This window comes from Oenanthe melanoleuca, chromosome 3, assembly GCF_029582105.1.
Source record: "Oenanthe melanoleuca isolate GR-GAL-2019-014 chromosome 3, OMel1.0, whole genome shotgun sequence".
Classification (NCBI taxonomy): domain Eukaryota; kingdom Metazoa; phylum Chordata; class Aves; order Passeriformes; family Muscicapidae; genus Oenanthe; species Oenanthe melanoleuca.
In genome coordinates, this window is record NC_079336.1 from 439,160 (window position 1) to 456,442 (window position 17,283).

Below are 17,283 nucleotides of genomic sequence, written 5' to 3' on the forward strand. Positions count from 1 at the left end.
TCCATCCATCCATCCATCCATCCATCCATCCATCCATCATCCACCATCCATCCATCCATCCACCATCCATCCATCCATCCATCCATCCATCCATCCATCCATCCATCCATCCACCATCCATCCATCCATCCATCCATCCCAGCCTCTCCCAGCTCCATCCCTGCCTTTTCCAGCTCCCAATTCGCACCCCAATTCCCACTCGGAGGGGCTCAGCCCTTCCTCCCGCAGGACACTGGGGGTCCCTGGGGGCTGGACCCGGCCGTGGGCAGCCCCTACACCAGCTCTTACCTTTCTCCGTGGCCTCCAGGAGTTTCCTCCTGCCGCGTTTCTTCTGGGGGTCGTTGGGGGCCAGCTCCCCCTCATCGCCCGGGGCGTCCAGCCCCTCCTTGGGGGTGCAGCGGCCGTTCTCCAGCGCCCGGCCCGTCTCCCCGTCCGCCAGGCTCTCGCTCTCGTCCTCCTCGGGCCGGCTGCTGCCCTTGGGGCTGGTGCCGCCCTCCTCCGCGTCCCCCTCCGCGTCCCCGTTGGGCAGCTCGGCAGGAGTGGCCTCGGGGCACGCCGGGGGGCACTTGGGCACGGCCGCGCTGTCCTTGGGCGTGTCGCTGCTCTCCGCCTGCTGGGGAGGGGAGGAGAGGGGAGGGGGCTGCGGTTGGTGCTGGGGGGACAATGGCACAGCACCCTGAGGAGTGCCAGGGCCACCTCTGCACCCCTGGTGTGACAGCTGCTGCTGCCTGCCGAGGGGACCTGGGGACCAGGACGTGGTGTCACAGCACCCTCAGGGCCAGCACACATGGGTGTGACACCCTCAGGGCCAGCACACATGGATGTGTCACCCTCATGGCCAGGACACACCTCTGTGTCACTCTCAGGGCTAGGACACATGGATGTGACACCCTCAGGGCCAGCACACACCTCTGTGACACCCTCAGGGCCAGGATACTCTTCTGTGTCACCCCAAGGGCCAACACACACCACTGTGTCACCCTCATGGCCAGCACACTCCACCATGGCACTCTCAGGTGTCACACGGGTGCGTGTGACATCCTCAGGGGCCAGGACACATTTCCATCACCAGCACAGGGCCAGGACACGCTCCAGCAACACCCTCAGAGCACAGCACAATGTCACTGCAGCCTCAGGACATGGAGAGGGTGACAAGACACCTTTGGGACAATGACAGCATGCTGTGACATCCTCAGCACCAGGACACAAGGACATGCCACCTTTGGGACTGGGGTACAACACCAGGACACCCTCAGGACCAGGGCACAGGGATGTGACACTGCAGAACGACACTGGGCTGTGACACCTTCAGAGCAGGGTGCCACAGCACCTGGGGACAGGGACACGGGGCCATGGTGCCATCCAGAGCAGAACACTGGGATGTGCCCTGGTGTGGGCAGAGGGGACAGTGGCACTGCCCATCCTGCCTGGCACACCTGTGCCACCACACTGGGGCGAGGGGACAGCGAGGGGACAGCAAGGGGACAGCTTGGGGTGGCACATCCCCACTGGCATGGGGACACAGGACAGGTGTGTGCATGTGTCACAGGTGTGTGTGACAGGTGTGGGTGTGTGACAGGCGTGTGTGTGACAGGTTTGTGTGACAGGTGTGTGTGTGTCTGTGTGTGTCACAGGTGTGTGACAGGCAGTACCAGCAGCATAACCATAACCCTAACCCTAACCATAACCCTAACCATAACCCTAACCCTAACCCTAACCCTAACCCTAACCATAACCATAACCCTAACCCTAACCATAACCATAACCCTAACCCTAACCCTAACCCTAACCCTAACCCTAACCATAACCCTAACCCTAACCATAACCATAACCATAACCATAACCATAACCATAACCATAACCATAACAACCATAACCCCTGACACCCAGCACAGGGTCCCACCCTGGTGTCCCCCCCAGCACTGGCACTGGGCACCCCCAGACAGACACCTGGAGGTGCTGCCACCCCCTCCTGGTGCCCCCGGTGTCCCCTGCAGCACTGGGAAGGGAAGGGAAGGGAAGGGAAGGGAAGGGAAGGGAAGGGAAGGGAAGGGAAGGGAAGGGAAGGGAAGGGAAGGGAAGGGAAGGGAAGGGAAGGGAAGGGAAGGGAAGGGAAGGGAAGGGAAGGGAAGGGAAGGGAAGGGAAGGGAAGGGAAGGGAAGGGAAGGGAAGGGAAGGGAAGGGAAGGGAAGGGAAGGGAAGGGAAGGGAAGGGAAGGGAAGGGAAGGGAAGGGAAGGGAAGGGAAGGGAAGGGAAGGGAAGGGAAGGGAAGGGAAGGGAAGGGAAGGGAAGGGAAGGGAAGGGAAGGGAAGGGAAGGGAAGGGAAGGGAAGGGAAGGGAAGGGAAGGGAAGGGAAGGGAAGGGAAGGCTGGAGCTGTACTCCAGGCCCAGGGGCTGTGGGGTTTGGGGGACACTGGGGGTGGCTGCAGGGCTCTGGGGGGCTGTGGGGTGTGGGGGGCTGTGGGAGCTCAGCCCAGCCCCTGACTGGGATAGCCCTGGGGGGCTCAGGGGTGTGGGGTGCTGGGGACACCCCCACAGTGGCACAGGCTCCCTTTGGTGCTGGACTGAGGGTCAGTGCTGGGCCTGCAGTGAGCCTGGCAATGCCAGGAGCCGTGCCAGGCAGGAGGGTGCTGGGGTGCTGGCACTGGCACAGGACTGTGCCCCCTCCCATGTGCCCTGCCAGCACAGGGACACCCAGCCCACCCCCAGCCAGCCCATCCTGGCAGCCCAGCTCCCCCGTGAGCCCAGCTCACCTGTGCCACCAGCTCGTCCTGCTGCTGCCACTCGGCTGGGCCAGGGACAGAGGGCTGGCCCCGCGGCCTGTCCCCTTCCTGGCCACTCTGCTGCTGTCCCTGTCTCCTTCCTGACCCTCCCACCCGCTTCCTCTGGCTGCAGGGCCTGGGAACAGGGAACAAGTGCTGCTTTCTGTGCTGCCTCCCCTGCTCTGGGCCCCCGCCAAGGAGCTGCTCTGCCAGAGCCTGCAGGGCTGGGCTGTCCCCGCTGCCCTGGGGACACTGGGGACACTGGGGACACTCCCCAAAGAGGGGGTCACCTCCTGGGGACTCTCGTGCCCACCCCAGCCCGGGTAAGGTGCCCCTGTCACCCATGGCACCGCCCTGCTGAGGGGTGTCCCTCTGCCAGGCACAGCTGGGACAGGGGATGCACTCTTGGGGCCATGGCTTGGCACTGCATGGTGCACCACAGACAGCCTGGCACAGCCCAGCACAGCCTGGCATGGCCTGGCACAGCTCACTGACACCCTGACACCCGTCCCCACGGGGCTGTGACCAGCCAGCCCCAGCCAGCCCCCTGTGCCCTCTCACACCACTGGCCAGGCACGGGGCAAGGCGGGTGCTCAGCCCCTCTGGCCACATGCCACCCTGGGCACGGGGTGCTGGGGACCCCTGGCAGGCACCCACAGAGCCAGCCTGGCGCCCATGGCATGTGCCAGTTGTCCCCAGCCTGGCGCCCATGGCATGTGCCAGCTCCTCCCAGTGCCATGGCATGTGCCAGTTGTCCCCAGCCTGGAGCCCATGGCATGTGCCAGCTCCCCCAGCCTGTTCTGGTGCCCCTGGCACATTGGGCCCTCCTCAGGGAGGGTATTTTTAGTAGCTCCTGTCCTGTAGGAGCTTCCCTGGTCTCCTGGCAGTGCCTGGGGCTGGCCACACCAGCTCTGCTCTCTTGGCACGGGAGCTGCTGGCCAAAGGGCCAGCCCTGGCACCAGCCCTGGCACAGTGATGGGCACCCACTGTCCCCGGTGGCAGGACATTCCCGCTGCCCTGGCCTCGCAGCCACACCTGCCCAGCTGACACTGCCCCTGCCCCCGGCACCAGCGATCAGGGACCATCAGGACAGGCAGCTCACACCCGAAACCTCCCAGCACAGGATTAACCCTTTCGGCTGCTGGAAACTTTTCCAGAAAGGATTTGTGACTTTCTAATAAGAGTGAAGGTGTCTCAGCTCTGTTTGTCCCGGCTCACTCATCACCCTGGGCCTGTTTGTCACTCCTCTGTCACCTCCTGCAGGAATGAGGGCTGGGGACACTGAGCCTGGGAGACAAAGGGCGCTCAGCACCCAGAGGAAACTGGCACCGGGCCCAGGCAGGTGCCAGCTCGCCACCCCGCAAGGAGGGAGCCAGGGTGGCTCCCCAAGGGCACTGGGACTCACCAGGGCTGGGAAGGGACACGAGTGGCCCGAGCCCTGTGCCCGGCCCCAGCACACCCACGGCCTCGAGCACCCCCCAGCTGACCTGGGCTCGGGGCTGCCATGCAGGGGCGCTGGGTGGGCAGGGGGCTCTCAGGGCTGGGGGGCTCTGCTCGCACGGCCCAGCTGCCCAGGCAGGCAGGGAACGCACCGTGAGGCCCCGAGTGGGGCCACAGGGAGGGGGACAGTGCCACCGGGCACAGGAGAGCTCGCTGGGGCAGCACTGAGCGCCTGGAGGGGACAGCCAGGGGACAGCCAGGGGACAGTCAGGGCACGCCAGCAGCCGGGGTGTGCCAGCACAGCCCCACCACGGGACAGCCAGGGGACAGCCAGGGGACAGCCAGGGGACAGTCAGGGCATGCCAGCAGCCGGGGTGTGCCAGCACAGCCCCACCAGGGGACAGCCAGGGGACAGCCAGGGCATGCCAGCAGCCGGGGTGTGCCAGCACAGCCCCACCACGGGACACCCCCCCGCCACCCCCGGCCCCGGGCCTCACCTGGGCGTGCTTGCGCTTCCTCCCCGGCCGCCCCGCCTTCCTCACGGGCGTCCCCGGCTCCTGCTTCTCCTCCTTGCTCGGGGTCTCCTCGGGCTCCTCTTCCCCCTGCCAGCCGGACACAGAGCACGGTGACACCCCAGGGTGGGCACAGAGAGCACGGTGACACCCCGGGGTGGGCACAGAGAGCACGGTGACACCCCGGGTGGGCACAGAGAGCACAGTGACACCCCGGGTGGGCACAGAGAGCACAGTGACACCCTGGGGTGGGCACAGAGAGCACGGTGACATCCCGGGGTGGGCACTGGCGCCAGGGGCACCGCAGGGGGACGGGCACCTGCCCGGCCAGGGGCAGCAGTGTGGCATCGCCCGGCCAGCAGCACTAGGACACTTGGAAGGGTGACAGCGGCTCCTGCCACGCTGGGGGCCCTGGGTGACCCTCCTGCCCGCTGGCTCAGGACATGTGGCCGCTGCTGCCAGCCCCGAGCCCTGCACACGCCGAGCTGGGGCTCCCGCACCGGGAACACGCGTGGGCACGGGCTGCAGGACACCAGGCTCCTGGGACACGGCCGGCAGCCGGAGCTGGGGACCCGTGGAGCAGCCAGCTGCCGGCTTTGGGGACCCGGAGCAGCTGGCAGCGCCCACGGCTGTGCCCTGCCAGCATGGCAGAGGGACAGGGAGATGAACCTGCTGCTGGCCGAGGCTGCGGCTGCAGCAGCGCCCACACCGCGGCTGCTGGGGCCCCGTGTCCCTTCAGGGGGTCCTGTGTCCCTCGGGGTCCCCCGTGTCCCTCGGGGTCCCGTGTCCCCTCGGGGTCCACGCCTGGCACGGGGACGCGCGGCGGGCGCGGGGCCGGCTCCACCTGAGCCCCGCAGGATCCCGGCGGCAGCAGCCAAGCAGGAAGAGGCCGCGGAGGGGGAGCAGGGAAGGAGGAGAGGCCGGTGGGGGGCTGGTGAGGGAGAGGCCAGGGAGGGGATGGGGCTGGCAGCCAGACAGCGCCAGCAGCAGCTGCAGCTGCGCGGCCCCGGCCCCGGCCGCGTTCCTGCCCCGGGCTCCCGAGCCGGGACACCCCTGGGGTCCAGCACCAGGACCCACGGCACTGGGACACGCTGTGCCCCACGGCCGTGGTGCCCCATGGTCATGGTGCCCCCAGTCATGGTCCCCTCTGTGCCACCCAGCCCAGGTTCAGCTGCCCCCCTGTGCCCGCTGCTGCCGCCCCTGCCTGGTCTCGGTGCACGTGGGATGCACGGGAGCCTGTGTAGGTTTGTCCCCAGCCCCCGAGGTGTCCCTCCAGAACCGTGCCTGTCCCTGCCCCACTCGGCTGCTTGTGGGGCTGGGCAGCCTCCAGCACCCTGCAAGGACCCCCAGCCCTGCACAGACCCCCCAGCCCTGCACAAAACCCCCAGCACTGCAAGGACCCCCAGCCCTGCACAGACCCCCCAGCCCTGCACAGACCCCCCCAGCCCTGCAAGGACCCCCCAGCCCTGCACAGACCCCCCCAGCCCTGCAAGGACCCCCCAGCCCTGCAAGGACCCCCAGCCCTGCACAGACCCCCAGCCCTGCACAGACCCCCCCAGCCCTGCACAGACCCCCCAGCCCTGCACAAAACCCCCAGCACTGCAAGGACCCCCAGCCCTGCACAGACCCCCCAGCCCTGCAAGGACCCCCCAGCCCTGCACAGAACCCCCAGCCCTGCAAGGACCCCCCAGCCCTGCAAGGACCCTCCCAGCCCTGCACAGACCCCCAGCCCTGCACAGACCCCCCCAGCCCTGCACAGACCCCCCAGCCCTGCAAGGACCCCCCAGCCCTGCACAGAACCCCCAGCCCTGCAAGGACCCCCCAGCCCTGCAAGGACCCTCCCAGCCCTGCACAGACCCCCCAGCCCTGCACAGACCCCCCAGCCCTGCAAGGACCCCCCAGCCCTGCACAGAACCCCCAGCCCTGCACAGAACCCCCAGCCCTGCACAGACCCCCAGCCCTGCAAGGACCCCCCAGCCCTGCACAGACCCCCCCAGCCCTGCACAGAACCCCCAGCCCTGCAAGGACCCCCCAGCCCTGCACAGACCCCCAGCCCTGCACAGAACCCCCAGCCCTGCACAGACCCCCAGCCCTGCACAGAACCCCCCCACCCTGGCACTTGCTGGCACTGCCAGGGCTGAATGAGCACAGGAGACACCAGAGCACACAGGGGGCCAGGCCCCACTCCCCATGCCATCCCAGCTGGAAAATTTTGGGACAGGTCCAAAGACGATGTCAGGATCCCAGATCCAGCACCATCCCGATGCAGAAGTCCCTGAGGGGGTTCTGGGGTCCCACAGGCCCCCTGTGCCTTGCTGTGCTGCAAAGCCAGGGCAGCCCCAAGGAGCCCAGGGGTCCAGGCCAGCCCCAGTGAGACTCTGGCACCTGTCCCTTTGCCCCAGTGCCACCCTGGCTGCTGGCACTGCCCAGCCAGTCGTCCCTCACCACAGCTCAACCCCTTCAGGTCCTGGCAGCATTTACAGTGGACGCACATGAAAGATTTGGGGGTGTCATGTGCAGCAGGTGCTAGCCAGGCCTCCCACGGCCAGGAGAGGATGGAGCTGGGGAGCACCCAGTGCGTGCCAGAGAGGCCAGAGGGGCTCCAGGGTGGAAAACTGGAGGGACAGAACTGCCACGGTGGGGGGACAGCGGGGTCCCTGGGAGATGCCACCAGCACCTATTAGGACAGGGAACCCCAAAAGCAGGGCAGGAGTGGGGGTACATCCCGGGCACCAGCAGGGCAGGGCAAAGGGCTCCAGGGGGGCTCAGCTCCCCCCAGCCCGCAGGGGGGGCGGTGCCGCATCCCCCACCCCGCATCCCGCGGGAGCCGAGTCATCGCCATCCATCCATCCATCCATCCATCCATCCATCCATCCATCCATCCATCCATCCATCCCCATCCCCACCCTTCCCCATCCATCCCCGTGCCCCCCGCCCGGGCCGGGGGCTCCGTGCCACGTTCCCGGTGCTGCTCCCGCGCCGCTGCCAAGCAACAACCGGAGGGAACGGCGGCGGAGCGCAGGGGCTGGGCTGCGGCATGACGCAGTGCTGGCAGCCCCGCTCCGAGCAGCACGGCCGGCCCGGGGACACGGGCACCGGGAGCAGAGCGGGTGTGACCCCCGGGACACGGGGCACCGGGAGCAGAGCCGGTGTGACCCCCCGGGACACCGGGAGCAGAGCGGGTGTGACCCCCGGGACACGGGGCACCGGGAGCAGAGCCGGTGTGACCCCCCGGGACACCGGGAGCAGAGCGGGTGTGACCCCCGGGACACGGGGCACCGGGAGCAGAGCTGGGTGTGACCCCCCGGGACACCGGGAGCAGAGCGGGTGTGATCCCCGGGACACGGGGTACCGGGAGCAGAGCCGGTGTGACCCCCCGGGACACCGGGAGCAGAGCGGGTGTGACCCCCGGGACACCGGGCACCGGGAGCAGAGCTGGGTGTGACCCCCCGGACACGGGGCACCGGGAGCAGAGCCGGTGTTAGCGGGGCCAGCCCCCCCGGGAGCCCCGGCGGCGGCGGGGGCGGCTCTGCCCGGCCGGTCCCACAATCGGCTGAGTGACCTCGGCGCGTGGCCCGGGGGAGGCGACGCCGCGTCCCGTGGGGTCAGCCCAGGACAGCGCTCGGCCTGGGAGCGGCTGCCAGCGCCCGGCACTGCCACAGCCCGGGGGTGTCACTGTCACTGTCACTGTCACTGCCCTGCCCTGTGCCTGGGGGTGCCACTGCCACAGCCCGGGGGTGGCACTGTCACTGCCACTGCCCTGCCCTGTGCCCGGGGGTGTCACTGCCACTGCCACAGCTCTGCCCTGTGCCCGGGGGTGCCACTGCCACAGCCCGGGGGTGGCACTGTCACTGCCACAGCCCTGCCCTGTGCCACAGCCCGGGGGTGTCACTGCCACTGCCCTGCCCTGTGCCCGGGGGTGTCACTGCCACTGCCCTGCCCTGTGCCCGGGGGTGCCCCCAGAACCATCCCAAAACACGGGGGCTGCACACCCATCCCACTCCTGGCTCCTGCAGGCAACACAAGAAAACACCAACCAAGTCCCAGGGTACCCGTGCCCCAGCTGTGCCAAAAATGTGCCAGGGACATCCCAGGGGACACATCCCAGGGGACACATGGGCACATCCCAGGGGACACAGGGACACACGGGCACATCCCAGCAGACACACGGACACATCCCAGGGGACACAGGGACACAGGGACACATCCCAGGGGACACACGGGCTGAAACGCGGCTGCCCCCTCCGGGAGCCGTGCTGGAGGACAGGGAGCACAGAGACCCAGCCGGCAGGAGGAACGGGGATGACCCCGCTGGCGGTGCCCGCGGCGGGACGGTGTCCAGCTGGCCGCGGCCCCGGCACCCACGCCCTGCCCAGCGCCGCCCTGCGCTGCTGGACACTCCGCCCCACAGGAACAGCCACGGCTCTGCCAGCCCTGGCGCTGGGAGTGGCCACCCTGGTCCGGCATGTGCTCGGCTGGGGCGTCCCTCCTGAGCTCGGCGTCACTCTTGAGGAGGTGCAGGGACCCCGGAACAGGCGGCACCCCAACGAGGGGGCAGAGGGGCTGGCACGAGGGTTATGGGGCCACCCCTGGTCCCGCTCAGCACAGGGCATGAACCCAGCACACTCCCCGGGGCCAGGACACCCCCATCCCGGGGGACACCCCCTCCTGGGGTCACCCCCCTGCCAGCCGCCTTGCCCCAGCTCCACCCGCAGCCGGGAGGTGACAGCAGGTCCGTGTCCCCGTGCATCCCCAGCGCCAGGAATAGCTCAATCCGCGCTAATCCCGGCCAGCCGCGGCTCTGTCCCCCGTCCCCCCCGCCCGGCACCGCGCTCCCCTCCCGCCGGGGGCTGAGCTGTGCCAGAGGGGACCGGCCCCCTTGTCCTGCCAGCCGGGCAGAACCGAGCCCCGGAGCCCCCCGAGGGCTGGCGCGGGGGGAACGGGCACGGGGGGGACGGGCACAGAGTGGGACAGACAGAGGGTGGGACGGGTACGAGGTGGGACGGTCACGGGGGATGGGACGGACACAGGGTGGGACGGGGACAGAGTGGGACAGGCACAGGGTGGGATGGGCACAGGGGATGGGATAGACACAGCGTGGGACAGACACAGGGTGACACAGGCACAGAGTGGGATGGGCACAGGGTGGGACAGACAGAGGGTGGGACGGGCACAGGGGATGGGACGGGCACAGGTGGGACGGGCACAGGATGGGACAGGATGGGACGGGCACAGGGTGACACGGGCACAGAGTGGGACGGGCACAGGGTGGGACAGACACAGGGTGACACGGGCACAGGGGATGGGTCTGGCACAGGGGATGGGACGGGCACAGACGGGACGGGCGCAGGACCCCGCAGCCCGTACCTTGTGCGTGTCGAGCGCCTCGCGGCTGGGCGCGGGGCTGCCGGCGTCCAGGGTCCCGCTGGACGGCATGGTGGGGCACGGGGGCGGGCACGCCGCCTCTTCAGCACCTGAGCGGAGCCCGCTGCGCCGAGGAGGGGGCCGGGAGCCGTCCCCCGCCGCCTGCCTGGATCCTGCCGCCCCTGCGGGAAGCGGAGAGGGACGGGGGTGAGGGGGTGCTCCCGCCCCGCGCCCCCGGCCCGGCCCCAGCCCCGGCAATTATTAACACAGCACAGCCTTGACTCGGCCGGGCTGGGCCCCTTCCCTTCCCTGCCCCTTCCCTGCCCCTTCCCTGCCCCGCCATCGCCCCGGCACTGCCCGAGCGCCGGCCCGCGCTGGCCACGGGGTGCGGAGTGTGGGTTTGGGGTGTAGGTTTGGGGTGCGTGGTGAGGGGTGCACAGTGGGGTGCATGGTGCTGTGCCAGTGCGTGGTAAGGGGTGCACGGCATCGGGTGCAGCGTGTGGAGCAGTGAGGGCACAGTGTAGGTGTGGGGAGCCCATAGGAGTGCAGTTGTAGGGCACAGTGTCCATGGTGTGGGGTGCAGGGTGTGGGTACAGGGAGCATGGGGTGCATGGCACAGGGTGCAGGGTGTGGGTACAGGGAGCACGGCGTGCATGGCACAGGGTGCAGGGTGGGGTACGAGGGGTGCAGGGTGCATTCTGTGGGGTGCAGGGTGCGGGGGCAGCAGGGCTGTGGGGTGCAGGGTGTGGGGTACAAGGTGAAGAGCCTGTGGGGTGCAGGACAGGAGGTGCGGGGCGTGGGAGGTGCAGGGTGCACAGGGCAGGGTTTGGGGTGCAGAGTCTGCACTGGGCAGGGTTTGGGGTGCAGAGTGTGCGGGATGCCGGTAGTGAGGGGGCTGGGGGGATCAGGTGCAGGGTTGTGGGGTGCAAAGCGCAGGGCGCAGGGCTGGGGGGCCGGGGGATGCTGGTTGTGGGTGCTGCTTGCAGGGAACTGGGCGGTTCTGGCTGTGGGGCCCGGGGGGTGCGGGGTGCGGGGTGCGGGGTCCGGGTGCGGAGTGCAGGGTGTGGGGGGCTGGGGGCCGGTGGTGGGGGGGGCAGGATGCGGGGTCCCGGGTGCGGGGTCCGGGACCGGGGGCCGGTGGCGGGGGCCCGGGGGGTGCAGGGTGCGGGGTCCGGGACCGGAGGCCGGTGGCGGGGGCCCGGGGGGCCGCGGGGGAGGCGCCAGCCGGCACCTGTTGCTATGGCAAACGCTGCATTCGCCATGGCCGGGGCTGCTGTTGCCTTTGGCACCGGAGCTGCAATTTGTTTCTAGAGCTTTCCAGCCGCAGCCGTTCCCAGCGGCGGGCGGGGGGCTCGGGCGGGGGCTCGGTGGGCCGGGCCGGGCAGGACGCGGCTCTCAGCACCTTTCCCACCCCAACGCATCCCCCCGGCCCGCGGCCGCCGCGGCGGGGGCTGCTGGGGGGCTGCGGCCGCCCCCCGACACGGGCACGGGGACCCCCGGGATGGGGGGTGCTGGGCCGGGGGCTGGGGGACAGACGGAGGAGCTGAGCCCTGCCTGCCCCAGCGGGGTGTGGGACCCGGGGGTGCGGGATGGGGGTGTGGGGTGCAGGCTGTACCCCCAGGCACAGCGGGCGCTGGGGAGGGGCTCCCCGGGGCTCCCCTTCCCTCACCCGCTCGGGGAGTCCCGGGAAGCCCCGGCCCCATCCCCGGCCCCATCCCCAGCCCCATCCCCGGCCCCATCCCCTCCCCGGCACTGGGGTGCCCACGCCAGCGCCCCGCGGGCACACTCGGCCCCGGCCCGGCTCTTGGTCCCGAGGCACCGCGGTGCCCGGCGAGGGGCCAGGGCTGGCACCCAGCAATCCCGCACCCCCAGGACACCGCTCACCCCCCGTCAGCGGCTGTGCCGCCAGCCCCACGGCTCGGCACGGCTCGGCACGGCACGGCTCGGCACGGCACCGCGGCCCCACGTTCCCCCCAGTCACGTCCCGGGGTGCCGCTGGCGGAGCCCCCCCACCACTCCCGAACCCCCCGGGGATCCCGGTCCCGGCGCGCCTCGGCACAGCCCCGGGGCGGGCATGGCACGGTACGGCACGGCACGGCACGGCATGTATGGCACGGCTCGGCACAGCGGAACACGGCACGGCACGGCTCGGCACGGCACGGCACGGGACACGTGCCGCCGGGAAGCACCGGGGACACCGCGGCACCTCGGGGGATCCCCGCGCCCGGGGGTCCCGCTGCCGGGGGTCTCCGCCGTGCCCCCGGCCCCCCACGGCAGCGGGGACCCTCCGGCAGCCCCGGGGGGCGGCTGAGCCCGCCCGGCCCAGCCCGGCTTGGCGCTGCCGAAAGGGGCAGCTCGCGGCTTTGATTCGCTTCCAGCCAACATGGTCTCCAAATGCTCTAAAAATAGTTGTTCTGCGCACAAACCCCGGCCGCCGAACAAAAGCCGGGGAGCCGCCGCGGCCCCGCCGCTCCCGCCGCCCGCCCCGCGGGCCGCTGCTCCCGGGACGCTCCCGGGACGCTCCGCTCCGCTCCCCGCGCTCTTACCGGGCTGCGCCCGCCGCCGCGGCGCTGCGGGGACGGGACGCGGTGGGACGCGGGGCTCGGCACCGTGCCCTCGCCTCAGGCCGCCGGGCCCGTCCTCGGCGGCATCCCCCGGGCCGGCCGGCGCTGGCGGAGCCGCGGGGAAGCGGCGGCCGGTCCCCGGGCGAGCGGCGGCCCCAGCGCGGCTCCGGCGCGGCGGCACCGGCGAGTCACGCTCGCCGCGGCGGCAGAGGCGTTCCGAAGTAGGTTACCTGCGCCGGCTGGGCGAGACACGCGGCAGCCACCGGCACGAAAATGGAAAACCCACCCGAAATCCCGCCTTTTTTTTTTTTTTTTTTCCTTTTTTCTTTCTTTTTTTTTTTTTTTTTTTTTTTTTTTAATATATATTTAGGGACCTCGGCGGTGCCGTGCCGCAGCCAGGAGCCTGCAGGGACTAACCGGCCATTTTAGGTGACGGCGAGCGGGGTCCCCCGCAGCCCCCCGCGCCGGTGGCGAGCGGGGGACACCGTCAGCGCATCCCGAGGTGACCCCGCGAGCGGCGGTGACACCCCCGCCTTGGCCGGGGTCCCTCGTGCGCCGGCGGCGCTGGGGACGCGCGAGGGACCCCGGCCAAGCGCCTCTCCCGTGACAAGTGCCGCAGCGTATTATTATTGTTGTTGTCACTTTGAGTCACTGCCACCACCGCGCTCCTCCTCCTCCTCCTCCTCCTTCCTCCTCCTCCTCCTTCCCAGCACCCGCGAACAGCTCCGGGATTGACTCAGAGGGGACAGGAGCGGCGGCCGTGAGTCACCCCCACCCTCTGCGCCCCCCACCCCTGACTCACGGCCCCCCGGCCCCCCTCAGCGTGGGTGCTGCTGCCGGGGGGGCCAGGAACAGGGTGGGCGTCCCCGGGATACGCAATTTCGCCTCCCGACAGATGGTTGTGCCGAAACCGCCGTGGCCTTGACCTCATCTCCGGAGCTGTAATTTAGGGGTGAAGTGTTTGGCCTCTGCGGGAGGAGCGCCTGGCCACACGTGCCACAGCTCCGGGCGCCACCGCCGCCGGCACCGGGGCTCGCTGGCACGCTCGAGGGGTGCCACTCACACTCTGAAGTGCCGCTGAGAGCCGGGCTGGTCCTAAAAATAGACCTGGCCCGGAGGGGGGACCCTGGGGTGGCCAGCAGCGCTGAGCCAGAGCAAGGATGGAGTCACTGCACGCACGGCACGGCGGAGAGTGATTCAGTGCACCCCGGAGCATCACTGCACCCCATGGCACCCCGGGGAGTGATTCAGTGCGCCCCGGAGCATCACTGCACCCCATGGCACCCCGGGGAGTGATTCAGTGCGCCCCATTGCATCATTACACCCCATGGTACCCTGGGGAGTGATTCAGTGCGCCCCGGAGCATCACTGCACCCCATGGCACCCCGGGGAGTGATTCAGTGCGCCCCATTGCATCATTACACCCCATGGTACCCTGGGGAGTGATTCAGTGCACCCCGGAGCATCACTGCACCCCATGGCACCCCGGGGAGTGATTCAGTGCACCCCACAGTATCACTGCACCCCATGGCACCCCGGGGAGTGATTCAGTGCTCCCCGGAGCATCACTGCACCCCACGGTACCCCGGGGAGCGATTCAGTGCACCCCACAGTATCACTGCACCCCACGGCACCCCAGGGAGCAACACATGGCACCCCACAGCACCCCTGAGATTGATGCCCAGCACCCCAAAGCACTCCATGGCACCTCAGGGAGTGATTTCCTGCACTCCAGGCCACCACAGCACCCCACAACACCCCAAGGAGTGATTCAGTGCACCCCGGAGCATCATTACACCCTACAGCAGCCCAGGGAGTGATTCACTGCTCCCTACAGCATCACTGCTCCCCACAGCACCCCGGGGAGTGATGCTCGGCACCCCAAAGCACTCCATGGCACCCCAGGGTGTGATTTCCTGCACTCCAGGCCACCACAGCACCCCACAGCACCCCAAGGAGCAAAGCACAGCACCCCATCACCAGTGCAGGGCCCCCATGGACCCTGGGGACCGAGGCAGGGCCTTGCCCTGCTCCACCCCACAGCCAAGGCCAGGAACCTGCTGCAGCCCCACAGCCAGATCTGCCAGAGCAGGAGCACTGGGAGAGCCAGGGAAGGGCCAACTGCCATGGGATGGGATCCATGGGATCCATGGGATCCAGGGGATACAGGGGTACAGGGATGGGATGGAATGGGATGGGATGGGATGGGATGGGATGGGATGGGATGGGATGGGATGGGATGGGATGGGATGGGATGGATGGCACAGTGATGTGTCTGTGAGACCCAGCAGCAGCCCGTGGCGCAGCTCTGCCGTGGGACAGTGTGGCTGGAGCAGCAGCCCCACGGAGGGGCTCTGGAGCACTGGGAGCGCCTCCCCAGGAGCACCAGGAGCTCCCCAGGCTCGGTCACTGGGAGAAAACCGCGGGAGGTGATCCCGTCCCGGGGAGCAGAGCCCCGAGCCCACGGGGAGCAGGGCTGGGAGCGACAGGAGCGATCCAAAGCAGGACTGGGGCAGGGCCGGGAGCTGGGAACGGCGGTTAACCGCGGGAACGGGCCCGGCCGCGCCGGCACGTGCCGAGCCCCGCGGCGGGGAAGCGGCACGGCGGCCGGGCCTGGCTGCCAGGCAGGCTTGCTGCGCTTCCTCCCGTGCCAGGAACACAAACCCACCCAGCCCCGAGGCCGGCGGGAGCTGGGGCCGTGCCACCAAACCCCACGGCGGGGCCGGCACGCCCGGCATGCGCGTGGCACGGCACGGCACGGCACAGCACGGCATGGCACAGTACAGCATGGCACACCTGGCACAGCACAGTGTGCGTGGCACAGCACGGCACGGCACGGCACGGCACACCTGACACAGCACGGCACGGCATGGCACACCTGGCACAGCACGGCACAGCACGGCACACGCGTGGCACAGCACGGCACGGCACAGGACGGTACGGCACACCTGGCACAGCACAGCGTGCGTGGCACAGCAGGGCACAGCACAGCACAGCATGGCACACGTGTGGCAGGGCATGGCACGGCACAACACAGCATGACACGCGGGTAGCACGGCACGGCACGGCACGGCACGGCACGGCACGGCACATGGTTGGCACGGCACGGCGCACCCGGCACGCGCCCGCAGCACCTGCCGAGCCCACGCACTCCCTCGGGGCACCGCGCCTCACCACGGCACAGCAGCGGGCAGGATGTGCCAAAACAGAACTGCTGGCACGGAAACCACCGCCGGAGCCGCTGTGAGCGGCCACCGTGGCGTGGCATGGTGTGACATGGCACAGGTGTGACACGGCACAGGTGTGACACGGCACAGGTGTGACATGGCACAGGTGTGACACGGCACAGGTGTGACACGGCACAGGTGTGACATGGCACAGGTGTGACACGGCACAGGTGTGACATGGTACAGGTGTGACACAGTACAGGTGTGACACAGTACAGGTGTGACACGGCACAGGTGTGACACGGTACAGTGTGGCACAGCGCAGTGTGACATGGCACAGATGAGACATGGCACAGGTGTGGTACGGCACAGGTGTGATATGGCACAGTGTGGCACAGCACAGTGTGGCACAGCACAGTGTGACATGGCACAGATGTAACATGGCACAGGTGTGACATGGCACAGATGAGACATGGCACAGGTGTGGCACAGCACAGGTGTGACAAGGCACGGTGTGACACAGCACGGCTCTGGGGGCACAGCACCGGCTGACACTGGATTTCAGGGCCATGGCCAGCCAGGGTCATCAGGGGACACCGGGACACACCAGGTCTCGCTGGCAGGCACTGGCACCACGCCGTTCCACAAGGGAACTGTGTGCCACAGGAGCTGCTCAGTGCCACAGGAACTGCTCAGTGCCACAGGAGCTGCTCAGTGCCACGGGAACTGCTCAGTGCCACAGGAACTGCTCAGTGCCACAGGAGCTGCTCAGTGCCACAGGAACTGCTCAGTGCCACAGGAGCTGTTCAGTGCCACAAGAGCAGCCCCATGGCACAGGAACTGCTCAGTGCCACAGGAGCTGCTCAGTGCCACAGGAGCTGCTCAGTGCCACAGGAACTACTCAGTGCCACAGGAGCTGCCCCATGGCACAGGAACTGCTCAGTGCCACAGGAACTGCTCAGTGCCACAGGAGCTGTTCAGTGCCACAGGAGCTGCTCAGTGCCACAGGAGCTGTCCCATGCCACAGGAGCTGCTCAGTGCCACAGGAACTGCTCAGTGCCACAGGAACTGCTCAGTGCCACAGGAGCTGTTCAGTGCCACAGGAGCAGCCCCATGGCACAGGAACTGCTCAGTGCCACAGGAGCTGCTCAGTGCCACAGGAGCTGCTCAGTGCCACAGGAACTGCTCAGTGCCACAGGAGCTGCTCCATGGCACAGGAACTGCTCAGTGCCACGGGAGCTGCTCAGTGCCACAGGAGCTGCTCAGTGCCACAGGAGCTGCTCAGTGCCACAGGAGCTGCCCCTTGGCACAGGAGCTGCTCAGTGCCACAGGAGCTGCTCAGTGCCACAGGAGCTGCCCCATGGCACAGGAGCTGCTCAGTGCCACAGGAACTGCTCAGTGCCACAGGAGCTGCTCAGTGCCACAGGAGCTGCTCAGTGCCACAGGAACTGCCCCTTGGCACAGGAGCTGCTCA

At 68.8% G+C, this 17,283-nt stretch overlaps 1 protein-coding gene across 3 annotated transcripts in view; it reads right to left on the bottom strand.

Moving 5' to 3' along the window:
• DNMT3A (DNA methyltransferase 3 alpha) overlaps positions 1-17,283 on the bottom strand; it is a 40,098-nt gene that overhangs the window by 21,089 nt on the left and 1,726 nt on the right. The window contains exons 1-4 of one of the 3 annotated variants that reach the window (XM_056487691.1): positions 12,625-12,862; positions 10,082-10,260; positions 4,700-4,804; positions 289-613 (exon numbers count right to left, since the gene is read on the bottom strand). In XM_056487691.1, the coding sequence (XP_056343666.1) occupies positions 289-613; positions 4,700-4,804; positions 10,082-10,150 (499 nt within the window). In that variant the 5' untranslated portion in view covers positions 10,151-10,260; positions 12,625-12,862. Of the gene's footprint in view, positions 1-288; positions 614-4,699; positions 4,805-10,081; positions 10,261-12,624; positions 12,863-17,283 lie in introns of those variants that run through there. The other 2 variants (XM_056487690.1, XM_056487689.1) reach the window with 2 other exon arrangements.